The sequence below is a fragment of the Ciconia boyciana genome, chromosome 13 (genome assembly GCF_034638445.1).
Source record: "Ciconia boyciana chromosome 13, ASM3463844v1, whole genome shotgun sequence".
In the NCBI taxonomy this organism is placed as follows: domain Eukaryota; kingdom Metazoa; phylum Chordata; class Aves; order Ciconiiformes; family Ciconiidae; genus Ciconia; species Ciconia boyciana.
In genome coordinates, this window is record NC_132946.1 from 5,512,806 (window position 1) to 5,529,471 (window position 16,666).

At 38.1% G+C, this 16,666-nt stretch overlaps 1 protein-coding gene across 1 annotated transcript in view; it reads left to right on the forward strand.

Annotated features, from left to right (window-relative positions):
- Positions 1-13,085, forward strand: part of GNA12 (G protein subunit alpha 12) — a 39,451-nt gene extending 26,366 nt beyond the window's left edge. Inside the window, exons 3-4 of the mRNA XM_072877550.1 lie at positions 11,141-11,191; positions 12,229-13,085. Of these exons, the coding sequence (XP_072733651.1) occupies positions 11,141-11,191; positions 12,229-12,798 (621 nt within the window). The 3' untranslated portion in view covers positions 12,799-13,085. The remainder of the gene's footprint in view (positions 1-11,140; positions 11,192-12,228) is intronic.
- The last annotated feature ends 3,581 nt before the right edge of the window (positions 13,086-16,666 follow it).

Consider the following 16,666-nt stretch of genomic DNA (forward strand, 5'->3'; position numbering starts at 1 on the left):
AAACTGTTGGTGTTTGTCCTTAGAAGGTCTGCTCTCCACCCCACCCCCAAAGCCTCTTAATTTGACTTGCTTTCCTTGATATTCACTTAATTCTACTTTGGAAAACTCAGTAAAATCTCAAACTGAAAAAATAGTGGTTTATTGATGGCACTCTTTCCCATTTAATTCCACCTATGAATTCTGCATATTTAAGACTTTGATCCATCTAGCTTCAGTCTGGTCAGAGTACAGAACTGAATCGGTAATGATGTTAGATGTGGGCAGGAGACAAAAGAACCACCTACTATATCCTCTTTTTCTGTTGTCTTTTTCCCAGTCCAGCACATGCATTCTAGGTTGCAAGGAGTTCAAATGGCCGTCCGTGTTGCTGGACTGTTTTCCCCTCTGCAGTTCAGTAGGATGTGACTGGGGCTTTAATTAGGATTTTTTTTTTGTAGGCTAGTCTGCTCAATGGCTTGTAGAAGTTTTGTTAAACCCACTTTAGTTTCCACTGTGGCTTGATTAATTTACACGTGTAGATGAGGCCTTAAGGATGGAAGCTAAGTCACTTACTTCAAATCGCTTATTTCATCTTTAGATTTGTTTTCAGATGCTTATAGTGCTTAATTTATATAAAGCAGATGTATGTGAGGGTGCATGAAAATAAAGCTTTCCATTTGATGTAAGACTTCAACATTACTTGTGGGCTTTTTTCCTCCATGGTAAGTCATTTCTAATAAGCCAGAGCTTCAAGATAGTAGCTTTGTAATGAGTGAGGACCGTGTCAAAGGACTCAGCTGTAGATGACCATGAAAATAGGATGGAGTTGCACATTAATACAGCTGTTGTTCACGCAGTTACCAACCTCATCTCACCTTGTGAGTCTTCACTCAGGGGTGTTTGATCCTATAGTGAATCAGTGGCTGAACAGCTTTAATTTTCAGCTTAGGTAAATCCATTCCAATTTTGGTTTCATAAGTGAAAGTAATGATGTGAGTTGTGTGGTAGGACGGATTCAAGTGAAAAATGCAGGAAAAGCAATCCTGAATGTTTTGAAAGAGAACAAATTCTGAAATGAAATTAAATAAAAAGAAGTTTAGGTTATTTGAAATCTTCATACTAAAGTATAAATAGTGCTAAGGTTTAAGTGCAAATTTGGAAGAACTTCCCCTTCTCCTCTTGCCAAAACAACCTTCAGTAGGGGAGATAATATTTGGAATAATTGATATGTTGTGACTGGATGTGAATAAATAAGAAGTGTTTTGAGACAATGACTATAAATCAGATCACAGAGAAAACTTGACTTGAATGGAAACTGAAGTTTATTTCAGATCACCAAAGGTGGCTTGAGGTTCACTATCACTCATCTGCAGGACTCAACATGCAGTGTTGTCACTGGCAGTGGAGCAGAAGCGATGAGTTTATAGGGAGGGCAGTCACTTCTTGGGTGAAACCCTCTCTCGCAGACCCAAAGTACAGTTGTGAACTAATGAAATAAATGTCTCATGTCATATGCCAAGAACAACTTGATCACTAGTGACCTAGGGGATTTACAGGTGCATGTAAAGGTCAGACTTCATAGAAGGCAATACCAATCTTGGTGTAAGTGAGTGAACATGAGATGTTGAGTAGCTTCTCAGTGCTGAGAGCAAGCTAGTATATGTCATGAAATTCCACTGATTTAAGAAACCACTGGGAAAGCAAGCATAACAACAGCTGGCAGAAACAGTGCACTTCATAGTTCAAAGTTGGTCAGTCTCTCAGAATTAACAAATACAGCTATTATTGAAAAAGGAGAAGCTTTTTGTTCCTAGGGGAAATGATTTTTGAAAATCAGACCCGGAAACTGGCTTGAGGAATCCCTCAGACTTGCGAGTCTTGTGTTCTCTGTAGTTGAGCCTGCTGAGTGCTGAGGTAATAGGCATGGTGAAAAACTTCAGTATAACATAAGCAAGGTGGAATTTTTTTTCTGCACTCTACTGCCTGCACACTTGGTTTTATAGGAATCAAACTGTTAAAAAGCACACCTGAGTGGAACTAAGCCTTAACTTGTACTTTACCTCAATCTGATTTCCACCTAAAACCTAACTTTCAGATACTGAGCAGCTTTCTGAATCTTGCAAGACCATTATTTTAGTCTACATCGCATCTAAAAACGTCTCGGCTGTATATATACAGACAAAATGAGAGAGTCTTTTTTTTAAAACAAATTTTTAAATAAATGTGAGGGATAAATGACTGTTTCCAATCCTTATAGTCACCTTTTAACAACAGACATAGACAAATTGCAGTAAAACATGCCTGAGCTGATGTTTCCACAGAAAGTGGAGCATTAGGGCACTCTGCAACAAATGCTTTGGTGCAGAAGTGGAGTAGGAAGCATCGTTCTGCAAGATACTCAAGGTTATGCCTGTTGTAAATGCATTCAAGTTGCTTAGCTTTCCAGCTGGCCACCTGCCATGGAAAAGTCCAAGCTCAACATTCTCTCATGGTTGGTGTTAGCTGTTTTTTCAGCCCACAAGATCTAAGACATTTATTTCCCATCCCATGATCTGATAAGATTTGAAAGGGAAACTCACTCGTAAATTTGTGATTTAGTCTTGATCAGATAGTCAACACTGCTGACTAGATTAATTCATAAGGTAATATTTTTTTTGTCAATGTCTATTCTAGTTCTGCAGATGTCTTCTGTAAACAAAGCAAGTTTCAGGTTTGCATACTGATCTGCTGAAAACAAAGCATGGGACTAGGGTCACATAATAACCTGATTGTGCATCGTTCCTGGTGATTTGTAAAAACATCCAGTTGCTTCTAAATTCTGATGTGTTAGTTGGAAATGCCCACTTTTTCATGGCAGCTGCCCGCTGAGAATAAATGGGATCATTTGCTAGTGATTGGCCAGAATCTTGGGTCCATCCTTCCATTTACAGCTCGGGACTTTCTTTTAACTGTGGCAAGATTGCTGCTTTCAGTTGCCTTCTCTTGTGAGTTTTAGCCGACTGTGCTTGGAATGAGAAGTTGAGCTGGCGTGCCTTAGTTCAACTTCATGGAGAACCTCTGGTGTTTGAGATGAAAGGGTTCTGGCAGCAATTTTAGACAATGTATTTGCTTAGACAGTTGGCAGGGAAACAGGAAGGAATCCTTTCATGGGATGCTTATGACTAGGTCTGTCGTCCACTCGTGCCAGGATGAGTGTGTGTGAGCTGGGCACACTGCTGATGTTGGATACAGTAATCAGACTTTTTTGTTGGTGGTTAAACATAACTATGATTCTTCCACGTGAATTGGGTATATATCTCCTTACATCTACTCCTTGAATCTTACTGGCTGCTAGTCAGTGAAGGCTAGGAAATGCTAAATCACTGTAGCTAATGTGCAAGTCTGTCTGGTTAAGGATTTTTCTAGAATAAAAAAAAAGCAATAATTTAACCCTTTTATATTGCACTGTGCATCTTTGTGTTTTGTTTGTGGCAGTACTGTTTTCTGTGCTGTTTGCACCTGCTTTTCTTCCAATCATTGCAAATCTGTGAAGCAGGAATAGCAGATAGTAAGTAGGAGTGAAATCAAAACTATAGGGATTTGTGTTAATGTTTCTTGAAGTTTATAGTGTAGGATGAGCCTGCCTTAGTCTATTAACAGAAAATTCCTTTCCTCCTTGAGGCACTGTTGCTCCTGTGCATATTTGAGACAAATGGACAGAATCGTTAACATAGTATCAAGAGTATTTTATCTCATCTACATCCTGTTGATGTAGAAACACCTAGAATTTTAGGAAAAAAATGTAACTTTTTTTTCCTTGCAGCGCTTTCAGAAAGAGTTGCTGTATTTAATTGCTGGGAAAAGCTAACACATGTAGGAGTTGCCCTTCACTGCAAGAACTCTGCTCCTGTTAAGAGTGTTTCCTAGCTGTAAGGCTAGAATTTCACTCGGCCGCAGGAATACACAAATCTTATCACTGATGTGGGAGCTCAGATTAGCCTAGACTTTTTGGGAAAAATTAAATAAATTTTTATCACCTATTTTTTTATCCATGTGCTGTAAAGCATACAGTTTGGCCAGTGTGTCATGTAGGATGAGTTTATAGAAAGCCATCCTGACTTGGACAAACAAGTTTTTGCGTTGCCTGTTTGTACTGAGCTGACAAATAATGAATTTTTAAAATATTTTCAAACTTTAACATCTGATACCTACACTGTATGACTAGACAGTAGAAAGAAGAGGTAGTTTTTAGAAGAAGCTTGGAACCGAACAGTACTTTTTTGTAGTTGGTATGTTTGTAGGGTACAGATAGCAGCAACTTGGATAAGCACTGCAGTTGCTGGATGGGAGCCAGTAGCTCAGTCTGTTGTTAAGGAGGAAGTTAAATAACACTAGAGAGATTTGATAGTTAGAATTCTGTATGGCTTAAATATGGAGAAGTGGTTAGTTTCTGCCTTGGAACTGGTGATTGAATGAAAAATTAATGTTTGTCTTGTGTCAATAAATCTCAGTGCCCAGACAGGATGTAGAATATCTGTAGAACAGAATTACGGTGTAGAATGGGCATCAGCATTTCAGGGTAATTTAGGTTACTCCAGCATCCTTCTGAGTGAATTCTTAACAAGCACAGACTTGCTTATCTCCTTGGAAAATAATACTTAATTCATCAGCTGTCACAGAGAAGAGAACACACTTTTGGCTGTAGTAAATCCATCCCCTGTTACCACTGAGACTGACTAGAAGTGCAGATTTAGAAGTAATCTCTTGGAAGAGCCTGCAGGTTTGGGGAGCGGGAGTTGTTTGTTTATAGTTGCCCCTCATGAGAATTTTAACCCTGAGTCTTTGAGGTTTGTGAAGCACTACTACTTCTCTTGGACAAAACCAGGGTGCGGAACCTGGAGCTGTGTCTGCGTGCTCACTTCCAGAGGATATGTGTATTACGGTGGCAGGATGTTAAGCTGCTTGTTGTATCCAGTAGGTCTCACTAAGAAAAGCATTTCCTTAAAAAGTGTCTCTCTTTGCTGGTGAGGTTTTGGGTTCTGATCTCAGTACCCAAAAGCTTGGCTGATCTAACAACTTCAACATTTTCAAATGCTAGTCTCCTGGTTATTTTATCCTACTTCTGGGCTCGTAACCTTCCTCTTCCCTTGGGCCTCTGCTTTGGGTATCTTCCTGTTATAAAACCTCTGAAATTGTAACATGCAAACCCCTTACAATCAACAGGTGATCAACATCCCAGGAAACTGGGAAAAAATGAGGTCTCGATATTTGTCTGAAAAACAAAGATTTCACTTGCAAGTTAGCATTAGCATTGCATTCTGTCAGTATGTGTCTCTGGCAGTCCTAATGGAATAGTACCTTAGATAAAGGCAAACTTTGGATGAAATTATGTGTCAGTGCTTTAAGTCCATCCCATTCGTGTATCTGAGATCTCAGAGGTTAAAGGCTGGGAGATTCCCAAACTTCTTTCTGGGGTCTCCTGGATTTCCTCTGTGTTTCTCAGCCCTGCTGCTGAATGTCTTACAACTCCTGAATGGAGGGTGGGATACGAACACCGCTGTTCTTTTATTCGGATCCACTGTTGGTTTCACCTTGCAGATTCAGCTGCAGTTTGTGGTAGTTAGTTACAGTATCTGTTTCCCTGTGTGTGTTGCTGTATTTGTGGAAATCTTGTTAGATCTGTATTCTGTGTTTCCTTGAAGTATAACTTTTCCTTCCTGTGTGGCTTAATTCATCATCTGAAACAAGCTAAGACTGACAGATCTACCTTAAATTGTGCACTCTAAATTTAGCAGCTAGAGACAGAATGATCAGGAAGGGCTAAATTACTATGATGTCAAAAAGGCCTTGGGTACAAGGAAAGGAAAAAAGCCAATTTGGAACAGAGGGTCCCCTTTCAAGTCTTTTAGTTCAGAGCAGAATTTAGAGGAACTGCTTTCCAGAAGGAAAAGTTTTGAAATGAGCCTGTATTTTTAGGGTACTGAACAATAGGATGTTTCACTGTCATTCATGATCTGACCAACTGTCACTTTGAATAACTGGCTGAGGGTTAAAGTCACAAGCTGATAAATTCTAGCCTCGCAGAACATTTCTTATTACTGAGTTTCTACACGTATTTGAAAGCAATCTCCATAAGATCTGTTGTGCATTTATTTTCGTGAAATGAATACTGCTTGGGAATTCTGCCCAAGTGTTGTCTCCTTGCTTTTTGCAATGAGGCTAACAATGGCAAAGGAAGTGATGCCAGATTAGTTATAATATTTCTTTAGGGATATTTCTTATGAGCCATGAACCTAGCCTGAAGGGACAGAGATGTTAAATTAAGTTAGTTATTTTCCTGTTAACTTATTTAGCACTAATGTTAAGATTACATTCCTATAGTACAAAATATATAGAATAAAATGGAATAAATATTTCTTCTTAATTTTGTCTCTTGCCCCTTGAGAATGCTGTGTTCAAAATAATCTAGGATATAAAAAAAGAGCTTTAGAACTCTACTTAAGGAAGCAAGAGTGTATGTTTAAATTTTACCTTTTATCCCTTTCTGCTCCACCAGTCAGTTTTTTAGCAAATTGTACTATTTTCTCTGTCTTCACTAAACTTTATACTGCAGATAGGGCAGTTTAATAATAATAATAAAAAAAAGTCCAATAGTGATGCTGCCTTGTGGAACTTGTGGGCTCATTTTAGGCCTTCTGTTTGTGTTTCTTGATTCCCCCAGTTCCCAGATGTGCAGTGACTCATCCTACTGAACAATGGGAACAGCATCTCTTATTCCTTCACTTGGTCCCAGTTGGCAAAACTGCTAACTCAGAGGATATGCATTGCAGAGGGAGAAGAGATTAGCAGTGAGAGAATGAATCATCCAAGCATTTGTGGTAACTCTTGTGTGGTGAGCAAGAAGTTAGGAAGACGTATGGTCTATACTGTGCTCTTGTGTACTAAAAAGGAGTATCTGAATTATGTAAAATTCCTAAGTCGGAGGTCATTCTTCCCTCCCCTACCACTGTCCTGGAAAACACAGGGCATGGATGGGAGACAGCATTTTGACATCTTGATTTATTATCAAGGAGAAGAAAAAAAAAAAATAGCTAGCTGGTTTGTATCAACAGCAAAATAGATGATGGTCATCTCAGACTTTCTTGATATAACTTTCAAAATGTGAAATATACTAATAGGCTATCTGTTAAACATAGAAAAATACGAAGTGTCAGTACAGACATGCTTCACTGACACTCTGCCGTGACTGTGACAGAATGGTGCTTCATATCCAAGTACTGTGCCGGTTGAAATGAAGTAGCATCTTTCAGATTTTAAGAATATTACTTATTAATATTGTTAGAAATTTTTCTAAAGGAAATAGTGTACTAACAGGGAAATACAAGAAGATTTAAGTCTTTTTAAATCTGAAAAGACAGAAGCTCAACAATCTTCTATGAACGTAGTTGATCTGGGGAAGTTTTTTGAGCTGCCACAGTTTTTCTTGACACACCAGCCTGTAAAAGATTGACACATCTGACCTGGACCTTTTTTTTGTTTTTTTTAAGGGAACACACCTTGATGTGATTACCTTTGGGTATTTAAATATAGTATAATTAATGTAAAATAGCTTTGATGGCTTCCATTTATATTTTGCTGCTTGCAAGCATAGTTCAAAATAGATTGCAATGTTCAAAAGACTACTTAATTTTTTTCACTAGAACCATTAAAATAGTAAGATTGAAGTTGTCAGTCTGCATAAAGATATTTTTAGTATCCGATGAATCAATTGCAAATATTAGCTGCCACTTCTGTAGGACATCATGCTAGTAAACCAGAAATAACTGGCTAAGATCTGCGAAAGAAGAGCATTTGAAGTGCTAAGCCAGCTTTTGAATGTGGTTCAATGGCTAGATGACTTTGGAGAAACCCTAAGAATTTGCGCTGAAAAAGCCAAACTAGCTTGTTTATGGCCAGTGTCTTCAAGAGAAAAAAATAGTTCAACCTGAGGGGCAGCGATACTTTTTGATTTTGATACTAATTTGCCTTCAATGGAAAACCTACCTTGATGAACAATTCATAAACTTCTTGCATGTGTGTATTTTGTATATACATACACACAAAAGTACATTTGTTTGTGTGTACAATATCCAAAGCATGAGATGACTTTGCATAAATAATAATTTATTGACGGAATTCAAAATTGCATTCAAATGCAGCTTGATAGAAAGCTAAATAAACTTAACTCTTAGATCTAATTAATATTGCTATCTGTTTCCCCTGGATGACAAGGAAAAAATTAAAAGCTAAATGAATGTTCAGTTAGTACTAATTGTTCTGATTAAAAATACTAACACAAACCAGTCCTAACACCTGGAGTTCCCCTATTTTCCTCATTTAAATAAATTACACGTTATTCATCAAGTCAGTTGGTGCTGTCTGCAGTTGTTCTGTGCTGCCTGCTCAAACTGAAATACCCCATACGCTTCCCAGAAGCAACCAACTTTTCTATGAATCAGACTAAGATGTAGAGCAAGGTTACTCGAGAAGGCTTTGGAGCAGGAATTGAATCCACACTTCCATAGGCCATAACAGAGGAGTTAATCAGGGAATCAACTGTAAAGGAGGGGGTTTTGAGTCTGTGGTGTGGGTTTGGGGTGGGTTTTTCTTGTCTTGTGTTTTGGGGTTTTGTTTTTGAGTGGTGTGAGTGTGTTTGTGTTTTTTTTTTCTCCTCCCTTCCTTCAGGTTTGTGTTCTTTAATGTTTTGAGCTTTTCTTAACTTCAAACCCTCTGGACCTTGTCGGGGATTTGTTGTTTTGACTGGAAACAGATATTTTGACTTAAGTACTGGATGTCTTTGAATTCTGTACTAGAAGAGAATATTCAGGCATCTTCAGATCTGTCAGACCATGCATATGGTGTTCACACCTGTTCCAGCAACCTGACTTGGTTACTCAGCTATGCAAGTGTTCTGCAATTACTGCTTAAAATTTCCCAGAATGAATTATTTGCTTAATTGCGATGTTACGAAGAGCTGTATATGAAACTAGAGAAGTCTAGTTTCCCTAAATCACTGCAGAAATGAACATGTCTTTTTTTCATTAATCAGAGTATTTTCTTACCTTCTTATAAATGTGCAAAATGTTAAACTGATTGATGCATGGGGCAGGAAATAGGGGAGAGGCGCAAGCCGTAAATCAGGTAAACTTGCTTGTGTGTCCCTGCAGTTCACATGCGTACAGCTGTTTCCTGCTCTCAGCGTGGGAGGCTATATGGACAAGGCGAGGACTCTTAAAGCAACTGGGTAGAATTGTATCAGAGATGGCCGTTTGCAGTCTTGTTGCACATTGGCATTGTGTAGGACATTGTGTAGGCATTGTGTGGGACAAAGCACAATAGATAGAGAAGGGGTTGGGGTTTCTGTATAGCTTCAGTGACCTTTTCTTTTTGGGCTCTCCCATCTCCTAAATATGACTAATGCTGTACAGGAAGACCTTTTCTGTTATTCATGCAGTCTGTGATATCTCTTCTGATCCAACAGAGTGCCAAAAAATACAGGAAATTACTTTCACCTTATGAAAATTCATGATTGTAAGGAAGCTCTTGGAGCAATTGTTCTTTGGAAACTTCCCCCCCCAAAGTCATCTTTTGTGCTAGTGATCCACTGTAAATCTTTTGTGATACATGGTAGCTTGTTGCAAATATGCATGTTCTCTCTCCTTTATGAAAAGACCCTTCCAGTTTTAAATGTTAGGAAATAAGAAGTTACAGCTCCCTTTTGTCTATGCCTTATGCTGAAAGTATGTACTTGTGCAGTACACTGAATCCTCTGGTCTCCAGTCTGGTTCTTCAAAATGAGCTGTTGTGGTGGCATCTGTCTACAGTTGTACTGGAGGGGAATAATTCTGTTCTGCTGTCTCAAGCCTGTGGTATAGAGGAGAATGTATGGTTTAAGAATTTATATTGCTGTTGGAATCTGAGATGATATTTTGAGAATGTTCTCATTCTGAATTAGTGACTTGGTGAGGGCCTCTACTATCAGTTTGGTCATTACTGACACGGCCCTGATCTGTGATATATATAATGTGTTTTGCTGCCTAACCTTATTAAAAGGCAGCAGGATTTTCCATTTTATCATTCTTACGGCATGGCTACAACTGCAAGACACGTCCTAAACAATGAAGAATGCTTTCTTACTGAAGACATCATCTTCATCTGAAGAAATGAAAGGGAAGTGTTTGAAGGAGAATGGATTTCTGCCAAAGATAGTTTCACTCCAGAAGTAAAGTCTGCATCTATATAGAAACAATTTTATTACTTCTAGAAAGTATGTGCAGCTTCTTGTATCCACAAATGCGAAGTGGCACTTGATTTGAGTGTGATACACAAGCAAGCTGGTTTAAAAAAATAAAAATAATAATAAATAAAAACCCCACACAATCTCTTATGTATTTTCACACAATAAATTTTCTCTGTAGACACTGCCTATATTCTTCTCAATTTAACTGCTAAAGGATTTTGTACAAGATCAGCAAATCCATCATTAAAACCCTTGAGCCTAAAAGGGAAACTATCTGTAGAAGAGAAAGTCCTTCAGAATGTTCCTTTTTTCCTTGACAAGCAAGTCTAGCTTAAATTATCGCAAATAGTGGGTGACTTAAATCTTTCACTTTTCTAAAGATATGCCAACCAGTCTAGGATATGCTTTTGTTCACTGTTATGAATTTTAAACAAAATACATTGGCTTCTAATAAACGTGTTTCACTTTTACTCCCACCCAGTGTCAATTAACTACATTCATCATACAAGGGGAAAACTAATTTTTTAAGCCAAAGCAAAGGACTGACTTTAATACCACTTCCTTTCATTGTAAAGATTTACTAGATAGCTTTGAGCATTTATTCAGATCTCTACTCAACTTTGGTTTTTCTAGAACTAATAGAGAATTGCTTTTGAAGAAATACCACTTTACCAATGTGTTGCTAGTGTATTATGGCAGCTCCACTTCATTATCAGCAGTTTATGTGAATTAAGCTATGCAGTACTTCTATTGTTCCAGCTTCTGAAGCATATCAGAATGTTGTCCAAGCTTCCACATGTGATATTCCTATGTTAGACCTTGATGCATGTTGGAAAGTGAAAACACAGTTGGATTTGCTATCCTAGAAAAAAGCTTAGTTCCCATCTCTTCCCTTTTCCACAGGGTGAATCGGTGAAATACTTCCTGGATAACCTGGATCGGATCGGTCAGCTGGTAAGATGTACCTTCTCTTTCTGGATGAAAAGAGCTCAAAGAGATACTGGAAGCCTGTGTGTGCTATGATTAATGCTTTTTGGTTTGGTTTATTTTTCTTTTAAATAATAATGCATTAAATAACTTCAAAGTTCTTTACTCTAGAAATAGTAAACTCCAGCCTTATGAAACTGAAGCTTAGTATTTGCTTAATCTTTTTTGGCAGACAACACATATTTTTAATGGAAGTTTTATTTATGCACATATTTTCTTTTATCAGTCCTTCTATGCAGTCTCTGAATCTCCTTCACTTTTCGTGATGAGCCGATGGCTGGTGCTACTTAAGATAGCAGAATGAAAAATTACCAAATAGAAAAAATTACTAGCACTTGTAGGATTCAAAATCAGTAATGAAAACATCTGTCGGGAGACTTGGAGGAGAAAGAAGGGAGATGATTTTCCTAAATAGTAACAGTGATAAGCTTCTGAAGAACAGATTTCTTCTACAGTGGTGGGCTGGGCCACAACCTGTGGTAGAACATGTTGCTGTACTCGCTCCTCATGGACTGTGAACCTGGAAGAAGTATTTCCACTAAAGCTTGCAAGATGTCCTTTGTAAGAGTAATGAACTGTGAGACACTAGCTTTAAAAAAAAAAAAAAAAAAAATCCTTTCAGTGATGATTTGAAGATCTGCTTTTACTGAACACTACCTAAATGGCAACAACACTGTGGCTAAGAATTTCATAATGATAAAATAGACTTCAGCCTGAAAATGGGAGGTTTGAAGGATAAAAATGTGAACGAATGAATTGGTCCTATGTTTTTATTCTCACATGTCTCAGGATCTTCTGTAGCTGTTTACCAATATGTTGAGCTAAATGGTCAACAGTCTATTATTTTAAAGTTGAGTATTCGTTCTTCACTTGATAACTAAAAAAATATGGCTCTTGTTGATTTTTTGGTTGGTTGGTTCCCCCCCCCGCCATTGCTTCAATATTCTGGCATTAGCCAGCATTTTTGAAGGACTTTTTTGACACTTTTCTCCTTTCTCTTACAGAACTATTTCCCCAGCAAACAAGATATTTTGCTGGCTAGAAAAGCCACCAAGGGGATAGTAGAGCATGATTTCATCATTAAAAAAATACCTTTCAAGATGGTGGATGTAGGTGGACAGAGATCTCAGCGTCAAAAGTGGTTCCAGTGCTTTGATGGAATAACTTCAATTTTGTTTATGGTCTCCTCCAGTGAATACGATCAGGTTCTCATGGAAGATAGGCGCACAAATAGACTTGTGGAGTCCATGAATATCTTTGAGACAATAGTCAATAACAAGCTTTTCTTTAATGTTTCTATTATCCTATTCCTCAACAAGATGGATCTTCTTGTAGAGAAGGTAAAGACTGTCAGCATTAAGAAGTATTTCTCGGACTTCAAAGGCGACCCTCACAGGCTAGAAGATGTTCAACGTTATCTGGTGCAGTGCTTTGACAGAAAGAGGAGAAACCGTAGTAAGCCGCTCTTCCATCACTTCACCACTGCCATAGACACTGAAAACATCCGCTTTGTGTTTCATGCTGTGAAGGACACGATCCTTCAAGAGAATCTGAAGGATATTATGTTGCAGTGAAGGAGAGCAGCCCATGTTCTGTTAAAATTTGCCGGAGGGTTAGATCAAAGTTTTTATCCTTTCTTTATGGCCCTTGCATGTGGTGTAGGACCCATGCTAATTACTTGGCTCAGGAATGCTGTAAACTAGCCAGTCCAAACAGAGGAGCTATAGGCCGAAGGAGTCAAATGTTGATGTTAGCTACTGAATCATTTGGACTAGAAACACTACTGAAACATGGCCATTGTAGGTTCTGTACCTAGTTTGGAATGCTGAGTAACACAACCACCTTCTGCCTTCTTAGAAAAGAGAAATCTCTGACAAATCATGTACGGAAGACACGTTGTTTTAAATGAATATGCTCATTTTTCAGAGACACTAGTCATACAAACTGCCTTTTTTGTACTTTGGAGGTGCTGAATTGATCAAACTAATCTAAATGTAATGAGATTGGTAGCCGTCTTGGAGAATGTTAATGGAAGTTCTGTTCTTAACCCTTAGGAATACAACCAGATCTTGTGTGCATGTTCAGCTTTGACAAGGGTCTGGAATTCACTTATTGAGGTGGATGCACAGCTCTTGTCTGAAGGTTTTTGCATGAGTCTCCTGAGGCAAAAGTCTAAAACTGTACAAGGAAACCCATGTTGGAGTAAATTGGATGGGAAGCTAAGGTCTCGCTGATACGGAGAAGGGTTTATTTTGCACTATGTGTAAAGGATATTGCATCATGGGGAAACTGATTTCCTTGGTGAAGCAGCCTGTGCTAGAGCACCTGACCATGTGTCTGCACAGTGGGTGCTCAAGTGAGATGTGCTTCATGGAAATTCAGCACTGTTCTCACACCCACAGTTGGCAGTAGTTGTGAAGGTTCAGTATCTCGTGTGACAGGGCTTTATCTATATTCAAAAGTTTGAAAGCTGATTAAACTCTTAAGCAAAGGTTTTGGTAGTACAGCAGCTGCTTGATTAATTCCCAACAGCTGACCTTATACAAAGACTGAACACCCTAGAGATCCCAGTTTTACAGCTGCACTGATGTATTTGGACAGCAAGACCTTGCTGTAAAATTAGCCTTTAATCTGTGTCTTAATGGGATCTTTAGCCTATAGTAATGCACATGTAATGCTGACTACAGTCAAGTTTGGAGTTGCCCATTTTAGGCAATGGTTTGTGTGTAAAATTGCAAGAGGCTATGAATAATGTTGATATGAACTGTTAATTTCCTAGCTCTCTCAATCTGTGTAACTAACTGTCAGGTGCCTTTTCTGTGTACAGACATATCAGATCTTTTCTACTACAGTGGGGTACATGGACAAACTGAAGATCTGCCTTTTATTATCAACACTGTAGTGCTATCCTTTAGGTAATTTTCAAACATAGTTTACTGTGCAATTTTTGTCATAGTTTTTATCCAAGAATAAAACCTGAAGGGCTGTTTGTACCCGTAAAAAGTCAGCAGATTCCCTGGAGTTCTTATCCCCTTTGAGCCTGTAATGGCATCTCAAAACAAGCAACGTTTTACTTCAGCTGGTAATCCCATGGGAAATGTAGTTAAAAAAAGTCCTGTTCCGTTGTCCTTTCATGTTAATTTGGATAAAATCTGGAATCCTTCTTCCCCTCTGAAGCTTGCAGATGTTCATATCGGTATTTTTGTGTAGTTTCCTAATGTAGCAGTCTTTTGGCTTTCTTTGTGCAGGCTTCAGAGTAGAAAAGATGTGGCTATTTCAGTGCTATGTAACACGCACAGTATTGAGGTAAGAAGCAAGTGAAAAGTTGCAGATGGGGAAATCTAACTTAGATTTGAGCAAACTTAAAGAGGAATTAGCTTCCTTGTAACAAGTCTTAGTTTTGCCAGGACCAACTCTGTCTTTTAAATATTTATTCATTTTTAGCCTTGAAGGGGAAAAATGTTATGTGACTCTAATATTCAGATGGGGGGAAACTCTGAAGATTATTACATTTGAAAAGGTAGATGTTTCAACACAGAGTGATGCAAACAAGTTTACTCATCATATAAGGTTCGTTTCTCTAAGCTAGCCCATTTGTTTGGCTGAAGACTTAAGACTTTTTTCAAAGTTTTCAAAAATTCTTGGAGTTCTTGGTAGTGGTTTCCACATCATACAAGACACTGGGAAAGAGGAGGCAGTTATGGGCTGACCTGACTTCTAAGATGACTTGACTTTATTTCCTAGTTTGCCGTGAGCTTTATTCTTTCACTAAATTTTCTAGATGGGTTAATATTATGTTTGTTTTCTGAAATGAGTTAAACATTCCCTTTCAACTGTATTTTTTTCTCAAGAATTACCTCAGTTTTATGTCTGAATCTACTGTAGTTTTACCTGGGAGGCATAGCATGGAATTTCCTGTTCTGTTTTTCTCTTCGTGCTCATCCATGGTTTTATATCCTTAGTCACCTTATGGATTTTAAACTCTGAACAGAGCTAATAATGCAACTTATATTTTAAGTAACTTAATCTACATCTGGAAAAGAAACAGCATGAGATCTCATTGAGCACTCAAGCGTTTTGTTTTTTTTTTTTTTGTACGATACGGCAGTTTTGCACACTAAGTCAGAGTTTTAGGGAAACCAGTTTGATCACCTCAGGCCCATTATTGCCTTTCTTCTCTTTATTCATAAAATGGGCCTAAGTGTGATGTTGTAGACTGCAGATGAAAATCAGTAGTTTGGCTCTGTAGGCTCTGTGTTCTGTTGAACTTTGATAGTGATGGTTCACACCAGGAACTCGAGATCAGGAAACTCTTCTTGCAAGTCAAGCATTTCTCAAGTTTGCAGAGGATTTGGCCCATAAGTAAAAAGGACTTCTTTTTTTAAGTGGCAGCTTTCTCTGCAAAATACACTCCACTTCTTGCCACAACTGAGGGGTTTTGTGTTTGGTTTTTTTCAAGGTAAGTTGTAGTATAATAAAGCCAGAAAATCATGTTATAGTAAATCAGTTAATTACTAAAACAGACCTTAGGTTAGGTTGTACAAACATCTCAGGACAGGCTTGTCGGTTGCTTAGTCCTTGCACAAGAAACAAATAGAAAACTTGATCTTAAGTGACATCTTGGAGAACTTTGCAGGTAAACACAGCTGGAGAGAACATCTTTTTTTAACTTTATAGGCTTATTGTTCATTTGGCTAGTCAGGAAATGGGTCACAGGCAGGATGATAATCAGATGGAGACCTTGAACAACTACATTTTTGGTGTGTGCTTTTCTTTTTTTTTTTTTTTTTTTAAAACAGCCTTTTGCTGTCCCTCCTCTGACACCTGCAGGTCAATGACCAGTGATAGGGTGTTGCAAATAGGTTGTCTCACAAGGACAAAGGGAGGAAGTGCTTGCAGCATATGCTTGCAGGAGAGATTTATGTAATCCTGCAGTTTAAGTAGAAAAACTAACTAAATGGGAGTCATTTATCAAACACTACTTTGTATTTGTTGTCCTCAAAACAGGCTTTAAGCTAATATAGTGTGTCAGTACCATTCCTTCAGATTGCAGTGCTGTCATTCTCTGAACAATTCTTAGATGGCATTACAAGGTGACATGGTGAATTGGAATTAAAAAGGACAAATAGTTTTCTGTAAGTGACATATTTAATAGGCAGTTGTCACTTTGACAGAATTAAATAGTTCTTAATGTTGAAAATTAATTAATATTGGTTATGGAATGGAAATTACTGGCCACTCAACTTTACGCTACAACTCAATGATGCTTCTAGTTTTATACAAAGAATTGGTCTTATTTTATTTAATATGGCAGCATAGATTATTTGACTTACTAACTTGATAATATATTCAGTTTTTTAAAATACTGCTGTGTAAAACCTAGAACTAGGCATGTTGCAAGCATGAAGAAGCTCCTGAAGATGACCATTTACAGGCTTTCTG